This window comes from Hyla sarda, chromosome 1 (assembly GCF_029499605.1).
Source record: "Hyla sarda isolate aHylSar1 chromosome 1, aHylSar1.hap1, whole genome shotgun sequence".
In the NCBI taxonomy this organism is placed as follows: Eukaryota; Metazoa; Chordata; class Amphibia; order Anura; family Hylidae; genus Hyla; species Hyla sarda.
The window spans coordinates 292,674,093-292,689,918 of NC_079189.1; the positions used below are offsets into that span (position 1 = coordinate 292,674,093).

Consider the following 15,826-nt stretch of genomic DNA (forward strand, 5'->3'; position numbering starts at 1 on the left):
GACAGTGGTCTCGCAATTCTTCTGTGATTTCCGCCTCATTATTTATTTTTAACAGCATACAAAATTACTCTGGTCTCAGGTTTGCCCAGGTTGCAGTGTGACCAAGACATGGCGGAGGGAACCTGTCATGCTTCAATGGGTGGAGCGACCACTGGGTGGGAGAGAGATCATTCTGCAGCTAATTGTATCATTGCTACAGCTGGAGGCACCCTGGTTAGAAAACACTGGTCTTTTAAATGGAATGTGGCTCCTTTGTGTTTCAGTGGATAGGGTGGCTAATGTGTGGGGAGGGAGGAAAGTGACCTCACACTTACAAACAGGGAACTATGGGACCTGTAGTTTAAGAGAATAAACTCAAACAGGAAATACCCAGTTCACAACAAGCTAGCCACAGTGTTATGGTTATCTCCCAACATAGCCATTTAGCCCCAAGACAAGCACAGATCCTTCCTAAGCATGTCCATTACTGTCTGGCAGGTACATACCAAAATCACCTTATGGAGGATAACCCCTTTAAGAATGTCCAGTTTAAGCCACCTATCAGTTGGATTACATTATGCCGAAGTTATTGGCTGAGCAATCACTTTCTTGTGTTGATATAGAGACCAGGAAAGGGAGAGCAGTGGTAATGAGAATTGAGGGTAAGGGATTGTGGCAAGAGAGAACACACTTTTTTTTTTTTTTCTGGCCCAGCCAAAAAGAAATGGCCTGGCAGCCTCTTCTCCATTAACATAGTTGGTCAATGCATCTGTCAGTGTATTAAAATAATTTATTTCAGATTGTTCACTCTTTAAATAAAATCCCGCTTTATTTTTTTTCCACAGGTTTAGTGTATCCAATGACCTTCGCTGTGATGCAGAGCGAGACTTGAGAGATATTGAGGCCAGCGGTATTCCAGTGCATGCTCTTAGTAAGGTAAGTCATAGTTTTTCCCTACTCTTTACTCTTACTTTCTTTTATGTATGTTTAGGATGTACTATACGTAAATAGCACAGCTTCTGCACAGTCTGCTGTATGGACATAAGAAGAAACAAATGCTGTTCAAACAGAGATCTTGTCAAGCAAACAAATACCTGTTAAATCAATGAAATCACACAAACAGAAATCATATTAAAAAATTAAAGTATTCACTTTATTACAAATAGAGATTAAAAAAAACTTTAAAAAAAGATGTACTCACACAAAGACACACCCCACAGATCCTAACATACAAGTCACCACTGGCACGTGTGTTATCATCTGATATGATACTGATACTGGGTCACTCTTTACAACCCAGTTATATTCATTCGCACCACAATTCTTCAATACGGGGACCGGATCCGGCTGGGAGATGTGAAAACTTGGCACTCCCGTATCCCAGCCGGACCCGGCCCGCAGATAGTGACCCCGGTCGGCTTATTTTTGCCCCTTATACGGTTTTGTGACTGGACAGAAAACCTTAATTTATCACTGTTTTCAGTCCAGTCACAAAACCGGATACGGGGAAAAAATGAGCCAACTGGAGTCACTATCACTCTGGTTGGCTCATTCAAATGAATGTGATGCGGGGCGGGTCCGGCTGGGATACGGGAGTGCCTGGTTTTCACATCTCCCAGCCGGATCCGGTCCCGGTATTGAAGAATCGTGGTGTGAATGCCCCCTTAGACAGGTGCAGAGTATTACAGTTGCAAAGTAATACATAAAGTGTAACAATTTGATAAAAGAGCATAATACAAGACCCATTTGAATACAGACCAGACACTTGGAGATCCCCAATCTACGGTGTCCATTTTAGGACATAGTCAGTCATCAGACGTAACTCTGTTCTCCGTCAGGTAAAAATAGTGTCCCGCCTCCTCCCTCGGGCCAATCTCCGTTTGGCGTTAGCTGCAACTCCCTCCCTCCTCCTTTTGTCATCCTAAAGTCTCTCATCCGAAACGCCGTCATCCCTCAGACGAAAAACTTTCCTGTAGTGGAGCCGAGTAAGTGTCGGCTCTCTGCTATACGGGTTCTGCTCTACACGCTATTCAATGTTGGCTCTGTTATACGGACTCTGTAGCACATGTAGTCTCTGTAGTACACGTGCAAGTTTCACAGTTTTGACGCTTCTGTGCAATGCTGTGCAGCTGCTCTGCTATGCGGCAAGAAGTTGCGGGAGAATCGTCTGAGGCATGACTGCGTTTTGGACAACAGAGTTTTGGATGAGGGAGGATTGAGTTGTGGCTGAAGGAGGACGGCGATTGGCGAGGCAGGAGGTGGGACACAGTTTCACATGACGGAGTTGCAGCTGACGACTGACGCGATTGGTCCGAGGGAGGAAGCGGGACACCGTTTCACCTGACGGAGGACGGAGTTATGTCTGACGACTGACTATGTCCTACAATGGGCACTGTACCAATGTATATTTCACCCACTTGGCTTCTTCATGAAGAAAAGTATTTCCAAAAGTGCATATGAGACACTATGGGACACAAGTCAGCGATATGGAAACAGACAAGCGCTTTCAGATTACCATCTTCTGGTCAATCATTCTCACTTTTTTTTTTTTTTTAGGACCCTTTTTACAACCTGTTATTTTTAGCATAGCTTTTCAGCACACACGTTGGGTACCTAATTCTCTATTAGGCATTACACTGCTATGTTTTCTGTTTTTTATTTTTACAGATAAAATATGGAGACACTTCTGCAACTGAAGGTGTACTGTTTGCAACTTATTCAGCACTTATTGGAGAGAGTCAAGCTGGAGGTCAACATCGGACTCGTATTAAACAGATTATAGAATGGTGTGGGGAGAACTTTGAGGGAGTTGTATCCTTATTTCAAAATTTAATTGTATATAATTACACACAGACTGGCATTTCACACACTACCCTGGTCTTAAGTTAAACTGTCAAATCAGACTGCAAGGGGACCTTGCTAAAGGTGCGTTCACCTAATTGAATATGCAGCTGCTGTGCATGCGCTGCTAGCGCTGAGCTGTTGTAGATTTCGGCAAAATTTCATGCCAATTACAGGCAGATCTGTGACTTTTTTTATTTTTATTTTGCTGTGGATATGCCATACATCGGCCAACATAGGCACTTTGATCATAGACATCGCATCTAATGATGTCAATATGGTTGTGTTGCAACATAACTTGACCACAACACAGCAGTCTCCCCAAAATCCGAATTTGATAGATTTTTGATGCTGCTCGTGAGCTGTCTGCAGTTTGTTTTTATTTTGTTTTTTTTTCAGGCAAGGAACAATTGTAACAAATTGAGTCACATTACAACAGCAAGTTGCATACAAATATTTTGATTGTTTCTTATGCTTTTTGCGCCATAATGCTTTTTGCTCTGGAATCTATTTTGCTTTCTAGCACTAGCGTTAGATAGGAATAACCCTTAAAGCAACACGAAGAGTAATAGGCAATGTTAAATAATTGTAATTGTGAATTGTTTTCCTGGTTATGTCCTTGACCCTTCTGCTTCACAGATTGTGTTTGATGAATGTCACAAAGCCAAGAATGCCTCGTGTACTAAAATGGGCCGTGCAGTCTTAGATCTGCAGAACAATTTGCCGTTGGCACGTGTTGTGTATGCCAGTGCCACTGGTGAGTTTAAATCCCCCAGTGCCTTTTCCAGACTTTCTCCTCACTCTTTGTGGTGCAGATTTTCATGGTTTAGTAGTTAACATTTTTCACCATCTAGCTTAAGTTTTCTTATCACTCTATCACAGGTGCCTCCGAGCCCAAGAACATGATTTATATGAGTCGACTGGGTATCTGGGGAGAGGGCACATCTTTCAGCACTTTTGATGAGTTCTTGCACGCAATTGAAAAGAGGTACTCTATCCAGAGTGCAATACATGGTGATAATGGGATGGCATTAAAAAAGTGTTTGTCTCACAATACTTGGCTGTTGAACATTAGTAAATGCATGATCATAAATATTTAGAGTACTGTAAAAATCTTGTTGTTTACACTGGCCACAATAGACTGATGTTTTCTGCATCCTACTGGGCAGGAAAGTTAAAGGGGTACTCCAGTAGAATTTTTTTTTATTTTATTTATTTATTTTTTTAAATAAACTGGTGCCAGAAAGTTAAACAGACTTCTTGTAAATTACTTCTATTAATCCTTCCATCTTAATCCTTCCAGTACTTATTAGCTGCTGAATACTACAGAGGAAATTTTCTTTTTGGAACACAGGGCTCTCTGCTGACACCACGAGCACAGTGCTCTCTGCTAACATCTCTGTACATTTTAAGAAAGTTTTTTCACCGGAGTACCCCTTTAAAGGAGATGTCCGGGCTGCAAAAAAGAGAAAACAAGCTTTCACTTACCTTCCTACATTCCCCGGGAGGCTGGCCTGCCTGCTTCCTACTTCCTTTAGCTCATAATGTCACACGGCGCTTCAGCCTATCACTGGCCAAGTAGGAAGCAGGCAACCCGGCCGACCAATCAGCTGTAGCTGAGCTACGGGGGAACGTAGGAAGGTAAGTGAAAGTTTTTCTTTTTTTGCAGCCCGGGCAGGATGGAATAGGAATAGTCCGTACCTGACATCTCCTTTTTAATGACTGTTTTGTTTGAAGACCTAGATAAGGCAGAATTACAACGTAGTAAATACAGATAAAGCTGTATGGCTCTGCTCTGGTGGCTGTACTTCACCACTTCCTGGAGACTGTACTAGCCTATTGACATTTTTTGTGGCCACTCACTTCCATGTAGTGTAGCTGCCATAAAGCACACCCTCCTGCTGTGTCAATACAGATCATACAGGAAGTGTTTTTCCCCAGAATGACTGCCCCCAGTTAAATAAACATTTAAAATAGAAAAGCAACAAAGACACATTTCTCTTCAGCTTACTTGCATCTTCTTAACAAAAGGTAAATTAAATCCAGGAGACATTCCCTATTAATGTCATCTCAAGTTCTTTTCTCTGGCCATGTTAACCCTTAAAGTACCTTCTTTTTCTCTTGCTCAGGGGTGTTGGGGCCATGGAGATTGTTGCCATGGATATGAAGTTGAGTGGTATGTACATCGCACGGCAGCTCAGCTTCACTGGTGTCAATTTCCGAATTGAGGAAATTCCCCTGGATGAGTCTTTCAAGCAGATATACAACAGAGCAGCACTGCTGGTAAGACACAGGAAACTGTCATTTATTAGGAAAGGGTTTTTCACATAGAATTTGTTTAAATGCTATTCCAGCTAAATGCATTTATCATAAAGAAACTGGATAAGTGATAAACGCCAGACTGGTTGGACTTCCCTGATTGCTAGTGGCACTCCATATCCTCTAGGTGCAAGACTAGGTGATAGAAAGGAGTGTCAGTCAAGTAGGGCCCTGTCACTCCGTTTAAAGTATAACAAGCACAGCTTTCCATTCAGACCCTTCCTAGTCTTCCAGTTGGGTGAACTAGGGATCCTCATTCCAGTGACTTGTTGGCATCCAAGAAGTCCTACTAGTATGAAATTTACCACATATCTTAGGTTATAAATGATTCTGGTTTCATTACCCTTTTAAAAGGAGTTAAAAGATATTGATGGCTTAGTTATGGATCAGCCTAGTTAAATGTTATCAGTGTTGTAGTAATATGTCATCAATGTCCTAGCCTGTGAAGCTAGAAATTTAAAATGACAGTTTTTAGCCCCGTTGCTTTAACTTTCATTCTGAAAATGGACTATATTAGGTCGACCATGTGACCTCAGAAAAGCAAAGGGGCCATTTACAACAGCTCACTTTTTTTTCCCCTCTTGCTGTTCTGTCTATACAGTGGGCTGAAGCACTGACAGTGTTCCAGACAGCAGCCGATTGGATTGGGTTGGACTCTCGAAAATCTCTGTGGGGCCAATTCTGGTCAGCACATCAACGATTCTTCAAGTACTTATGTATTGCTGCCAAAGTCCAGCGTCTGGTAGCCTTAGCAAAACAAGAATTGAACAAGGGCAAGGTGAGTACAAGTGTGCACTGTACTAATGGGCATGACTTAAATGGACGTAACTATGCTTTACTGAGATGCATATTACTCATGTTATAGACCTACTATTTTTTTTTTCTTTTAGTTTACCATAAAGTAAAAGCTAAATAAGTTTTCCCTACATGCACCTCTTCTCTACTGTAAAAGTGACTGTCATTGCTGTTGCTATCTTCTGGGGTCCCCTACCCTGGTTTTTGAGAAAAACAGAAATGGATTATGTAGGCTGTAAATTGTTGACTGCATAAGAATATATACTTGTTTGTAGGGATCGACCGATATCGGTTTTTTAGGGCCGATACCGATAATCGGTGGAGGTTAGGGCCGATAGCCGATAACTTATACCGATATTCCGGTATAAGTTATTGTCTATTTATCCCCCCTCGACACCGCTGCAGAGCATTGATTTAAAGCGGGCGCTTTAAATCAATGCACTGCAGTGGCTTTTGCGGTGCCATAGGCCGCCGCCACCACCACCACCCGCTTCTCTCCCCCTACCTGTCAGGGTGGTCCGGGCCATCCATACTTCCTGTAGTATCCGGCGGCATTCCGGGTGGAGGGTGAACCGGTCCGGGCTGTCCTCCTTCTCCGGGGGTCATCTTCTCCACTCCGGGTAGGCTCCGGCCTAGTACTCTGCATAGACGCCGCTGCGCAGTGACACCAGTGTGCAGCGACGCACCTGACGTCACGGCGTAGCGGCGTCTACGCAGCGTGCTAGGCCGGAGCCTGCCCGGAGTGGAGAAGATGACCCCCAGAGAAGCACAGCCGGGACCGGTTCATCCTCCCTTCCTGTAGTGTCCGGCGGCATTCCGGGTGAAGGAAGGATGGCCCGGACCACCCCCATTACGGGTAAGTTTAAATTTTTTTTTTATTGACTCGGAGGGTGGGGGAGGGGCCCGACCGGTATAGCGGTATGGGCAAAAATCCATACCGGTATACCGCCCAGCACTACGGGGGGGGGGGGGGGGGGGCGGTCGCGGTGCGGCGGGCCGTCACGGTGCGGGGGGCGGGGCACTATCGGCTTATCGGCAAGGTAATTGCCGATACCGATAATGCCCAAAATCGTGATTATCGGCCAATAATATCGGCCATACCGATAATCGGTCGATCCCTACATGTTTGATACATTTTCTGTTCATTCTATACATTCTTTCATATGTAACATATTTTTTCAGCCTCCTACAGATCAATGTGGTAGCACATACATTGCTGTAACAAATCTGCCAGTTTTGAACAGGCCCCAGATCCAACAAACAACAATTTATTTTTATTGTATCACTCCATAACTAATCCTGACCATGTACATCTAATTTTTGTGTCTAGCACCTTTATTATTTTTTTTATTACACTTTTAATTTAGCTCACTAGTCTGAATTCCTCTCAAAGGGAGGGGGTGGGGCCTCACTGTGCAGGTCTCCACCCCCTCCCTCAGTATACTGTCTGCTCACATCTCCCCTAGCATTAGCAAAACTACAACTCCCAGCTTGACCTCACCGACAGTAGCGGGACACAAGCTGACAGTGGGAGGATTTTTCCTCCAGCAGTGAGCCCTGTACTCACAGCTGTCAATCAAGGAAATGTGTCCATGACATAGGTGATGATGTATGGACACAGCAGGACTAGTATGTGTCTAAGCAGGCAGGGGGGGCAGTTGTTTGACTGGCTTTTTCAGTATGAAATCAAAAGTTTTGTATGAGACAGTATCCATTTAAAGGTTTTCATATTTTCTACTCTTTGGCTCAACCAGTCAAACACATGTGTTGCTCCTAAGAAATCTGTGTGAGTGAAGTGTAGTCAGTGTCACCTGAGCCTCAGAGCTCTATTACATAGCCCAGCTAAGTTATAAACAAGCACCAATCCCTGTTATGAGCCCTAGTTTACAGAGCCTTCACGCTTGCTTGATGTGGAGCTATTTCCTGCAAAAAGGGTCTGACTGCAAAAAACTGACCGCCAAAGTCAAGAGACCGCCATATACCTTAGTCAGCTGAACCTGCTGACTTAAGTATAAGGTGTATAGGTACATTATTCAGAGGAGGTGATGATGTTGGCAATGGACTACAAACACAAAGCTCAAAGCCGTCAAGTTGGTAGGTCTAAAATAGCAAAAACATTCCCCGAAAGGACCGAGCTGCATTATTTTTGCTTTATCTATCTAACCGCTGGACTGATCAGTATTTTGCTTGTGGTGGACCTGTATGATCACCTATACAAAATTAGACTCTGTCTGTAATACATATTGTTCTTTCGTGATATTTAATGGTAATGATCTTGTAAATAAGATTGTGATGTGATGCACATTGGCTCCCCCTGCAGGTGTATGATGATAATGCAGTCACTTGAAGTGCTGAATAGTGTGAATTATTCAAAGTTTTAAATTGACTTTATTTGCCAGAAATGTTGCAATATTTTAATAAGGTTTTTTTCCTTCCCCCCATAGTGTATTGTTATTGGTTTGCAGTCTACTGGAGAAGCCCGGACACGAGAAGTGATGGATGAAAATGATGGACATCTTGACCGCTTTGTGTCAGCTGCTGAGTAAGTATGAAAACACACCTTTACGTTTCATGTATAAGAAGACACTAATGTATATTGCACATTTTGGTTGCAAGTGTAGTAATGTGCACTGCTTTTAACTCTTCAGAGGAGTCTTTAAGTCCCTGATCCTGAAACATTTCCCTTCAAGCAAAAGGAAGCGTGAGAAAACAAAAAGGAAAAGTAAGTAATAAATAGCGACTCTCCCCTTAGGTTATCCAGCCTTACAAAACTGATGATCTATTTTCAGGATAGGTAATCATTATCAGATTGCTGGGGGTCTGACTTCTGGCATCCATGCAAGTCAGCTGTTTGAAGGGGCCTTGACGCTCCTGTGAGCAGTCTTTTTGATGTTTACCTCCGCTTGTTCTTACACTCAATGTACTATTGGTAAACAAAACTGCAGTATGGTTACAAAGATGAGCTTTTGTAAATATTGAAGAATTCACACAAACGTCAAACAGTTGATTGACAGTGGTACGACTCCCAACATTTATACCAATCTCATTCTGATTGAGCCATATCTTGAGTATAGGTGATGAATCTTGTAAGGCTAGCAAACCCCTCTATTGGTTCAGTAGAGTAGTCTTTTGTGCCACCTCCGCGTTTCCTAACAATGGCTTAATGTAGATGTCCGAATCTTTGTTTGAAATCTTTGTACTAAAATACACTTTATTTTTTATTTTATTTTTTTTTTTAAATGACTCTCAGAACGTGCAAAGCCACGGAATGGAAAGATAACACGTGGAGATATTATTGGACTAATCCGAAACAGTGAGGAGAGCAGTTCAGATTCTGATGGTGTAATAGACAGTGATTTCAACTCCTCTCCTGAGTCCTTACAGGACAACGATGATGTCATATTTGTGGAACACACATTTAATGGACACATAGTGCCCGATCGTGGTAAGCAGTAGATAAAGGGTAGAGAATGTTAAAAATCAACTTTGACTGTAGAGGCTGTGTCAATCATCCAAATTTTTTTTTTCTTCTCCCCATCACCATCCTAGGTCCAGAACAAGTGGAACAAATGAAGATGGATTTGTTGGCTAAAGTTGAAGAATTAGGAAAAGTGTTACCTCTAAATACATTGGATGTACTTATAGACCAGCTTGGGGGTCCAGACAGCGTAGCAGAAGTATGTGACCAACATTTTGCCATCTTGATAGATTTTATTGCTTACAGTTGTTATAACAGGTTCTCTTCCTCAGATGACTGGTAGGAAAGGACGAGTAGTTCGCCGGCATGATAGTGTGGCATTTGAATCTCGAGCGGAGCAGAACCTTTCAATAGATAATGTAAACTTGCGGGAAAAGGAACGTTTTATGAATGGCACAAAGGTGAGTCTGTGACTGTTTATTGTTTCTCCCCCCCCCAGCACACCATCATAGCTGTAGAACATACTGAATTAGTGCAGCCTACTTTGTAACCAGGATATTATTCTAATAATCTTATGAAGGTGAGCGTTTGTTTTTGTTTTTTTCTCCGATCAACATTTTATGTGCTGTTAAAATTGTAGTTCCTATTGTTTTTAATACATGTGAAAATTCTCATAATTGTTTTCCAGAGAATCTTAAATGGTTTATTTGGTAGATAACCTAGAATTAGTAGGCAGATGTACAGCAGTATTAATGCAAGACTGTTTGTAGTCTGTTGTCTTGGAAACAGATATTTAAATATGCATCAACTGGAGCTGTAAGCACAGAGCAATAGGAAATATTTGCAAAGAGCAGCATAATATAGTGACAGATATGGTGTTTTCAGCTGTTTGTCACTTGTGCAGATATGGTCAGTAGTTTTGGAGAACTTAAATATTAGAGGGGTACTCCGCCCCTAGACAACTTATATATATCTTTGGATAGGGGATAATATGTCTGATCGCGAGGGTCCCACCGTTAGGAACCCCCGGGATCTCAGCTGCAGCACCCCTCTGTCATTACTGTACAGAGCAAACTCGCTCTGTGCGTAATGACTGGCGATACAGGGGCTGGAGCATCGTGATGTCATGATGCTCCGACCCCTGTATCACCCGTCATTACGAACAGAGCGAGTTTGCTCTGTGCAGTAATGACAGGTGAGTGCTGCAGCCGAGAACCTGGGGGTCCCCAGCTGCAGGACGCCCGCGATAAGGGATAAGATGTCTAGGGGCGGAGTACCCCTTTAACACTGAGAGATGAGTCCAGTGTATACATTAGTCCCCAGTACCCAGTGTTCTCTGCAAGCTTCAATATGTAAGTTCTCCAGATCTACTGACAATATAATATAAATTTGTTTTCTTATTTTTACTTTTTCTCCTTCTATATTTGGCCGCTACTTGCCACTATCCAATACACATTTAACATCCAGCTTGTGGCAATTATATCGGAGGCATCAAGTTCAGGGATTTCCCTACAAGCTGACCGACGGGTGAAAAACCAACGTCGACGAGTACATATGACACTGGAACTACCGTGGAGTGCTGACAGAGCCATCCAACAGTTTGGTGAGTATATTTGCATTCTCCTTCACAATGATTTTAACGTGTGTCCAACTAGTTTCCTGTATTGGGTTTTTCTGCTTCTGAAATGTTAAATGGCTTCCAATTACAATACTTCAGGTCGCACACACAGGTCTAACCAAGTCTCTGCCCCGGAGTATGTTTTCCTCATATCAGAGCTTGCAGGAGAGAGGAGATTTGCTTCTATTGTGGCTAAAAGACTGGAAAGCCTGGTGAGTTTGTTTTGCCTAATCCAGTATTACATGGTCTAGTCTTTTATTCCACTCAGTGAAATCACCAAGCTGTGTTGTATACTTGTATAGGGTGCACTTACTCATGGGGACAGAAGAGCTACAGAATCAAGAGATCTCAGCAAGTACAATTTTGAAAACAAGGTTAGATTGATATTCTCTATTATGTACTTTTAGTACGCAGTGATAGTTGCATGAATAGTGCATGGCTATGAATTTGTGGCTCCCAAAACTTGACTTTTCTGTCTGTCTAGTATGGGTCAAGAGCACTGGAACAGATCTTATCTGCTATTCTGAACCAAACGCAAAGGGATGTGCCTCCCCCACAAGGGTACCCTGGAGGTCCTGCTGCTTTCTTTCAAGGTGAGTTGGCATGTGAGAGTTTCACTTTCACTTCTTCTCCAGGAAATCAAAAGCTGGCAAATGTACTGTGTTATTGCTTGGAGCCGAGAATCCTGGTACATTGTACTAATATGTACAATTATTTTATGTGTAGTTTTTTTATTAAGGTGAGATCATCTTAGCTTCCGTTTTTCTTTCTGATGTGTCTGATTTGATTTTCTGTTTCTACAGATATGAAGCAAGGCTTGCTGTCAGTGGGAATTTGCTGCAGAGAAACAAAGTACAATGTTGTTGTTGATAAAGGTATGGCTTTTCTAATATCATATGATTCTTTTAGTGTTGATAACTCTTGAATATAACAATCCCATCACTTTCTTGGACCAATGTTTGATTTCTTTATTTTCCTTTCTGCCAGAGTGCTCTGTGACAAAATTTTTGAATCGGATGCTGGGCCTGGAAGTACACAAGCAAAACAGTCTGTTTCAATTTTTCTCTGACACATTTGACTTTCTTATTGAGAGAGATAAGAAGGATGGGAAATATGACATGGGCATTCTAGGTGAGATGAATGACTTGATATTTAAGCATAATATTTGTCAATATTGTAAGATAACCATTGGTTAGTATTGTGTGGTCTGACTGCTTTTAGAGTTATACAAAACAATATACAGATTGTTTTTTTTTACTATATTGTTTGTTTCTTCACATGGAAATGTCCTAGATCTAGCTCCGGGAGTGGATGAGATATATCAGGAAAGTAAAGAAACATATCTGACGCCAGGACATCCTCAGGATGGACAAGTGGTATTTTATAAGGTACAGAACCTGGCACTGTAAAGTTTTGATGTGCATGATAGCTGCCTTAAGGCTTTTCATCATTCATCTATTACCTTGAATGCATCAAGAGATCACGGAATACCAAACTGATCCAGAGACTTCAACTTTTTCCTTCAACAGATCAGTGTGGACCGTGGTATGAGTTGGGACATGGCTCTGGAAAAATCGGAGAGTCTTCAAGGTCCAAATGAAGGCTTCTACCGGTCATATAAGGTGTGTAGATATGCGTATATTTTTTAGACTGTCATTGCAAGAATATAAGCAAGGATTGAGATATACTTGAGAGATTAAGAGATACTAGCTGAGTACCCGTCGTTGCCCGGTTCTTCCTTCCTAATCCTTGTTGGGGAGGAAAATAAACAAAGGAGGAAGCTTTTGACTTCATATCCTGTCCTCATATATTGTCATACCCCAACCCCATATCTGGCCCTCCTGTCCCGGCCCATAATATGTGTACCAGGTATTGAAATATCTCCAGCCGTACGGAAGTTATGTGGGAACATACATTTCACATTGACTTAGGAAGCTTTTGACTTCATATCCCGTCCTCATATATTGTTGTCATATCCCAACCCCATTCCCCGCCCTCCTGTCCCGCCCTCCTGTCCCGCCCTGTAATATGTGTACCAGTTATTGAAATATCTCCAGCCGTAGAGAAGTTATGTGGGAACATACATTTCCCATTGATTTGCATGGGACTTTAAACAAAAACCCCAACCTTCACAAATGGGGGTAGTTAAGGGTTAAATTAACTTTTCTATATTTTAAGTGGACATGTAAGTTACATGTGACCAAGTATTATGCAAATATCTCCAGCCGTTTGGAAGTTATGCAGTAACATATATTTCCCATAGACTTGTATGGGACTTTAAACATAAACCCCGCCCCTGGCAAATGGGGGTGAGTAAGGGTTAAATCACCTATCCTGTGTTAGTTGCTGACATATAAGTAACATGTGTGCCAAGTTTCATGTTAATATCTTTAGCCGTTTGGACGTAATGCTGGAACACACACACACACACACACACACACACACACAGAGTTTTATATAGCTAGATATAATTTTATTTATTTTTTTCTTCTCTTCAGGTACGAGGCGATATGTACTCCGCAATCTTGGCTGAGCATAAACAAGGAAAGTATTATAACCTGTACAAACCTAACATTGGAAAACAGAGCCAATCAGAAACGCTGGATAGCTTGCTGAGCAAGTATTATAAGGTGTGTTTATTACTCATCAATGTAATATGTCAAATTATTGTGCTTTTGCCAACACAATCTTAGGCATTTCAGGAAAACTTCGGTCGTCTCACAATGTAGATATAACCTGGTAAAATTGTGGGAACTCTGCAAACTTTCTCATTTTACACCTTTGTGTCTTCTAATAATGATGATGTATAAAGAAACAGTAGGAACTGTGTCTGTCTGGCCATTTGTTTTGTTAAACCTTTTACCTGTATTATTGTTTCTGAAAGCTTTTCCTGTCCACTTTCCAGTCGTCTGTATTGCTGTTCTTCTTTTTCTACAAACTCTTCTGTTGTGTATTTTCTTGTTTCTCCTAAAAATATATGAATAAATTAATAATTAACTCTTTACATTCTCCTTGTCAAAGAGCATTTCCCATTGACAAATTGAAAGCTAACAATCAGCTAACAATCAGATGTGCTTATACAGTTCAAGTAGAAATAACACACATTATACAATGGCAAGTTCTAAGCATAGCGAAGACAGAAATATTTAATGCAAAGAAGTTACTAAAATTGGGCTGGACAGCAATCTTAGCATGTCTATCTAAAAGGAACAAAACCTGTTTGTTCCTTATTGAGATCCGCAGTTTACCTTCCTTAACTGTGTTTTACATGACATTGTGCTGCCAACAGTCTTTATTAGTAACATTTTTAGGTGTAACTAGGGAATGTAGATTGTCGATTTTCAAATTTCATGAATGATGTGTCTCTCTAGCCTACTTTGCCTGTCAATCCCTTCTCAGTGGTCTTCAACCTGCGGACCTCCGGATGTTGCAAAACTACAACTCTCAGCATGCCCGGACAGCCATCGGCTGTCCGGGAATGCTGGGAGTTGTAGTTTTGAAACCTCTGGAGGTCCACAGGTTGAAGACCACTGCGGTATTCGTCATCATCCAGCCCCCCCCCCCCCTTTAGTTTTCTACTCACCTCCCCTCGGTGGGAAGGAAGGGCGAGCTGGTCTGGGCCATCTATGCTGCATGGACCGTCCGGTGGGGAGGGTTAGTCGTTCCGGCCTGTCCATTTTCACAGGGGGGCCCCTCTTCTCCACGCTCCGGGCCTGCCCCAGACTAGTGACGTTGCCTTGACGACGACGCACAGGGACGTTCATTCGCAGCCTGTGCATGAACGTCCCTGTGTCGTCGTTATCAAGGCAACGTCACTAGTCCAGGGCAGGCGCGGAGAAGAGGCCCCCCTGGTGAAAATGGACAGCCCGGAACGACTAACCCTACCCACCGGACGGTCCCTGCAGCATAGATGGCCCGGACCAGCTCACCCTTGCTTTCCCACAGAGGGGAGTTGAGTAGAAAACTAAAGGGGGGGGGGCTGGATGATGACGAAGGCCGCAGTGGTCTTCAACCTGCGGACCTCCAGAGGTTTCAAAACTACAACTACATGCTGGGAGTTGTAGTTTTTCAACATCTGGAGGTCCACAGGTTGAAGACCACTGAGAAGGGATTGACAGGCGGTGATGATGAAGGGGGGGGGGATGATGTATTTCCCACCCTAGGCGGCTTATAGTCGAGTCAATAACTTTTCCTGGGTTTTTGGGGTGAAATTAGGGGCCTCTGCCTATATTCGGGTCGGCTTATACTCTAGTATATATGGTATGTTTCTGTAAAGTACAAGACCAGCTTCAACAATGCTCACTTCAGTTTGAGAACTGGAGCTCCCCGGTCATGGTATTATGAGAAAGCAAAGCTATTCTACTCACCACCAACATGATTAAAGGGGTTTTTGGTGTTATATAATTAATGGGCTATCCACAGGACAGACTATCAATCGCTAAATGGCAGGGTGCTGATAAGCTGTAGAGCCCTGCACTACATAGTGAACAGGGCTAAAAGCACCATTGCTTGTATAGTGACGGTACTTGGTAACTGCAGCTCAGCCCCTATTTACTTTAGTTGGATTAATGACCTATTCTGTGGCTAGACACCAATCATATAGTCCCAGAAAACCCCTTTAAATGGGAGGTACTTAGATTTTTTTGCAGTTCGACAAACTAAAACAAAAATCAGAATCTGGATTTCGATAGAAAAAAATATATATAAATCGTCACTGCTGTATAAATGTATGGAAGAGGACTTTATGCCAGTGTGGTTCTGTTGTCTTCTGTTAATGTGCATAGATTGTTTGTTTGTTTCTCTTTAGTAATGCTTCAACTGAATGAATGCATATTATTATTTTTTTTTATTTTAAC

General features: G+C 42.3%; 1 protein-coding gene across 7 annotated transcripts in view; it reads left to right on the forward strand.

Moving 5' to 3' along the window:
* Positions 1-15,826, forward strand: part of SBNO2 (strawberry notch homolog 2) — a 64,517-nt gene that overhangs the window by 45,551 nt on the left and 3,140 nt on the right. For all 7 annotated transcript variants that reach the window (XM_056517391.1, XM_056517356.1, XM_056517382.1 and 4 more), the window contains 20 exons: positions 825-915; positions 2,647-2,790; positions 3,460-3,577; positions 3,703-3,808; positions 4,950-5,103; positions 5,741-5,917; positions 8,379-8,476; positions 8,583-8,656; positions 9,185-9,379; positions 9,484-9,611; positions 9,685-9,813; positions 10,820-10,955; positions 11,070-11,182; positions 11,273-11,344; positions 11,455-11,563; positions 11,774-11,845; positions 11,958-12,101; positions 12,264-12,358; positions 12,500-12,592; positions 13,469-13,600. In XM_056517391.1, the coding sequence (XP_056373366.1) occupies positions 825-915; positions 2,647-2,790; positions 3,460-3,577; positions 3,703-3,808; positions 4,950-5,103; positions 5,741-5,917; positions 8,379-8,476; positions 8,583-8,656; positions 9,185-9,379; positions 9,484-9,611; positions 9,685-9,813; positions 10,820-10,955; positions 11,070-11,182; positions 11,273-11,344; positions 11,455-11,563; positions 11,774-11,845; positions 11,958-12,101; positions 12,264-12,358; positions 12,500-12,592; positions 13,469-13,600 (2,380 nt within the window). The remainder of the gene's footprint in view (positions 1-824; positions 916-2,646; positions 2,791-3,459; positions 3,578-3,702; positions 3,809-4,949; positions 5,104-5,740; positions 5,918-8,378; positions 8,477-8,582; positions 8,657-9,184; positions 9,380-9,483; positions 9,612-9,684; positions 9,814-10,819; positions 10,956-11,069; positions 11,183-11,272; positions 11,345-11,454; positions 11,564-11,773; positions 11,846-11,957; positions 12,102-12,263; positions 12,359-12,499; positions 12,593-13,468; positions 13,601-15,826) is intronic.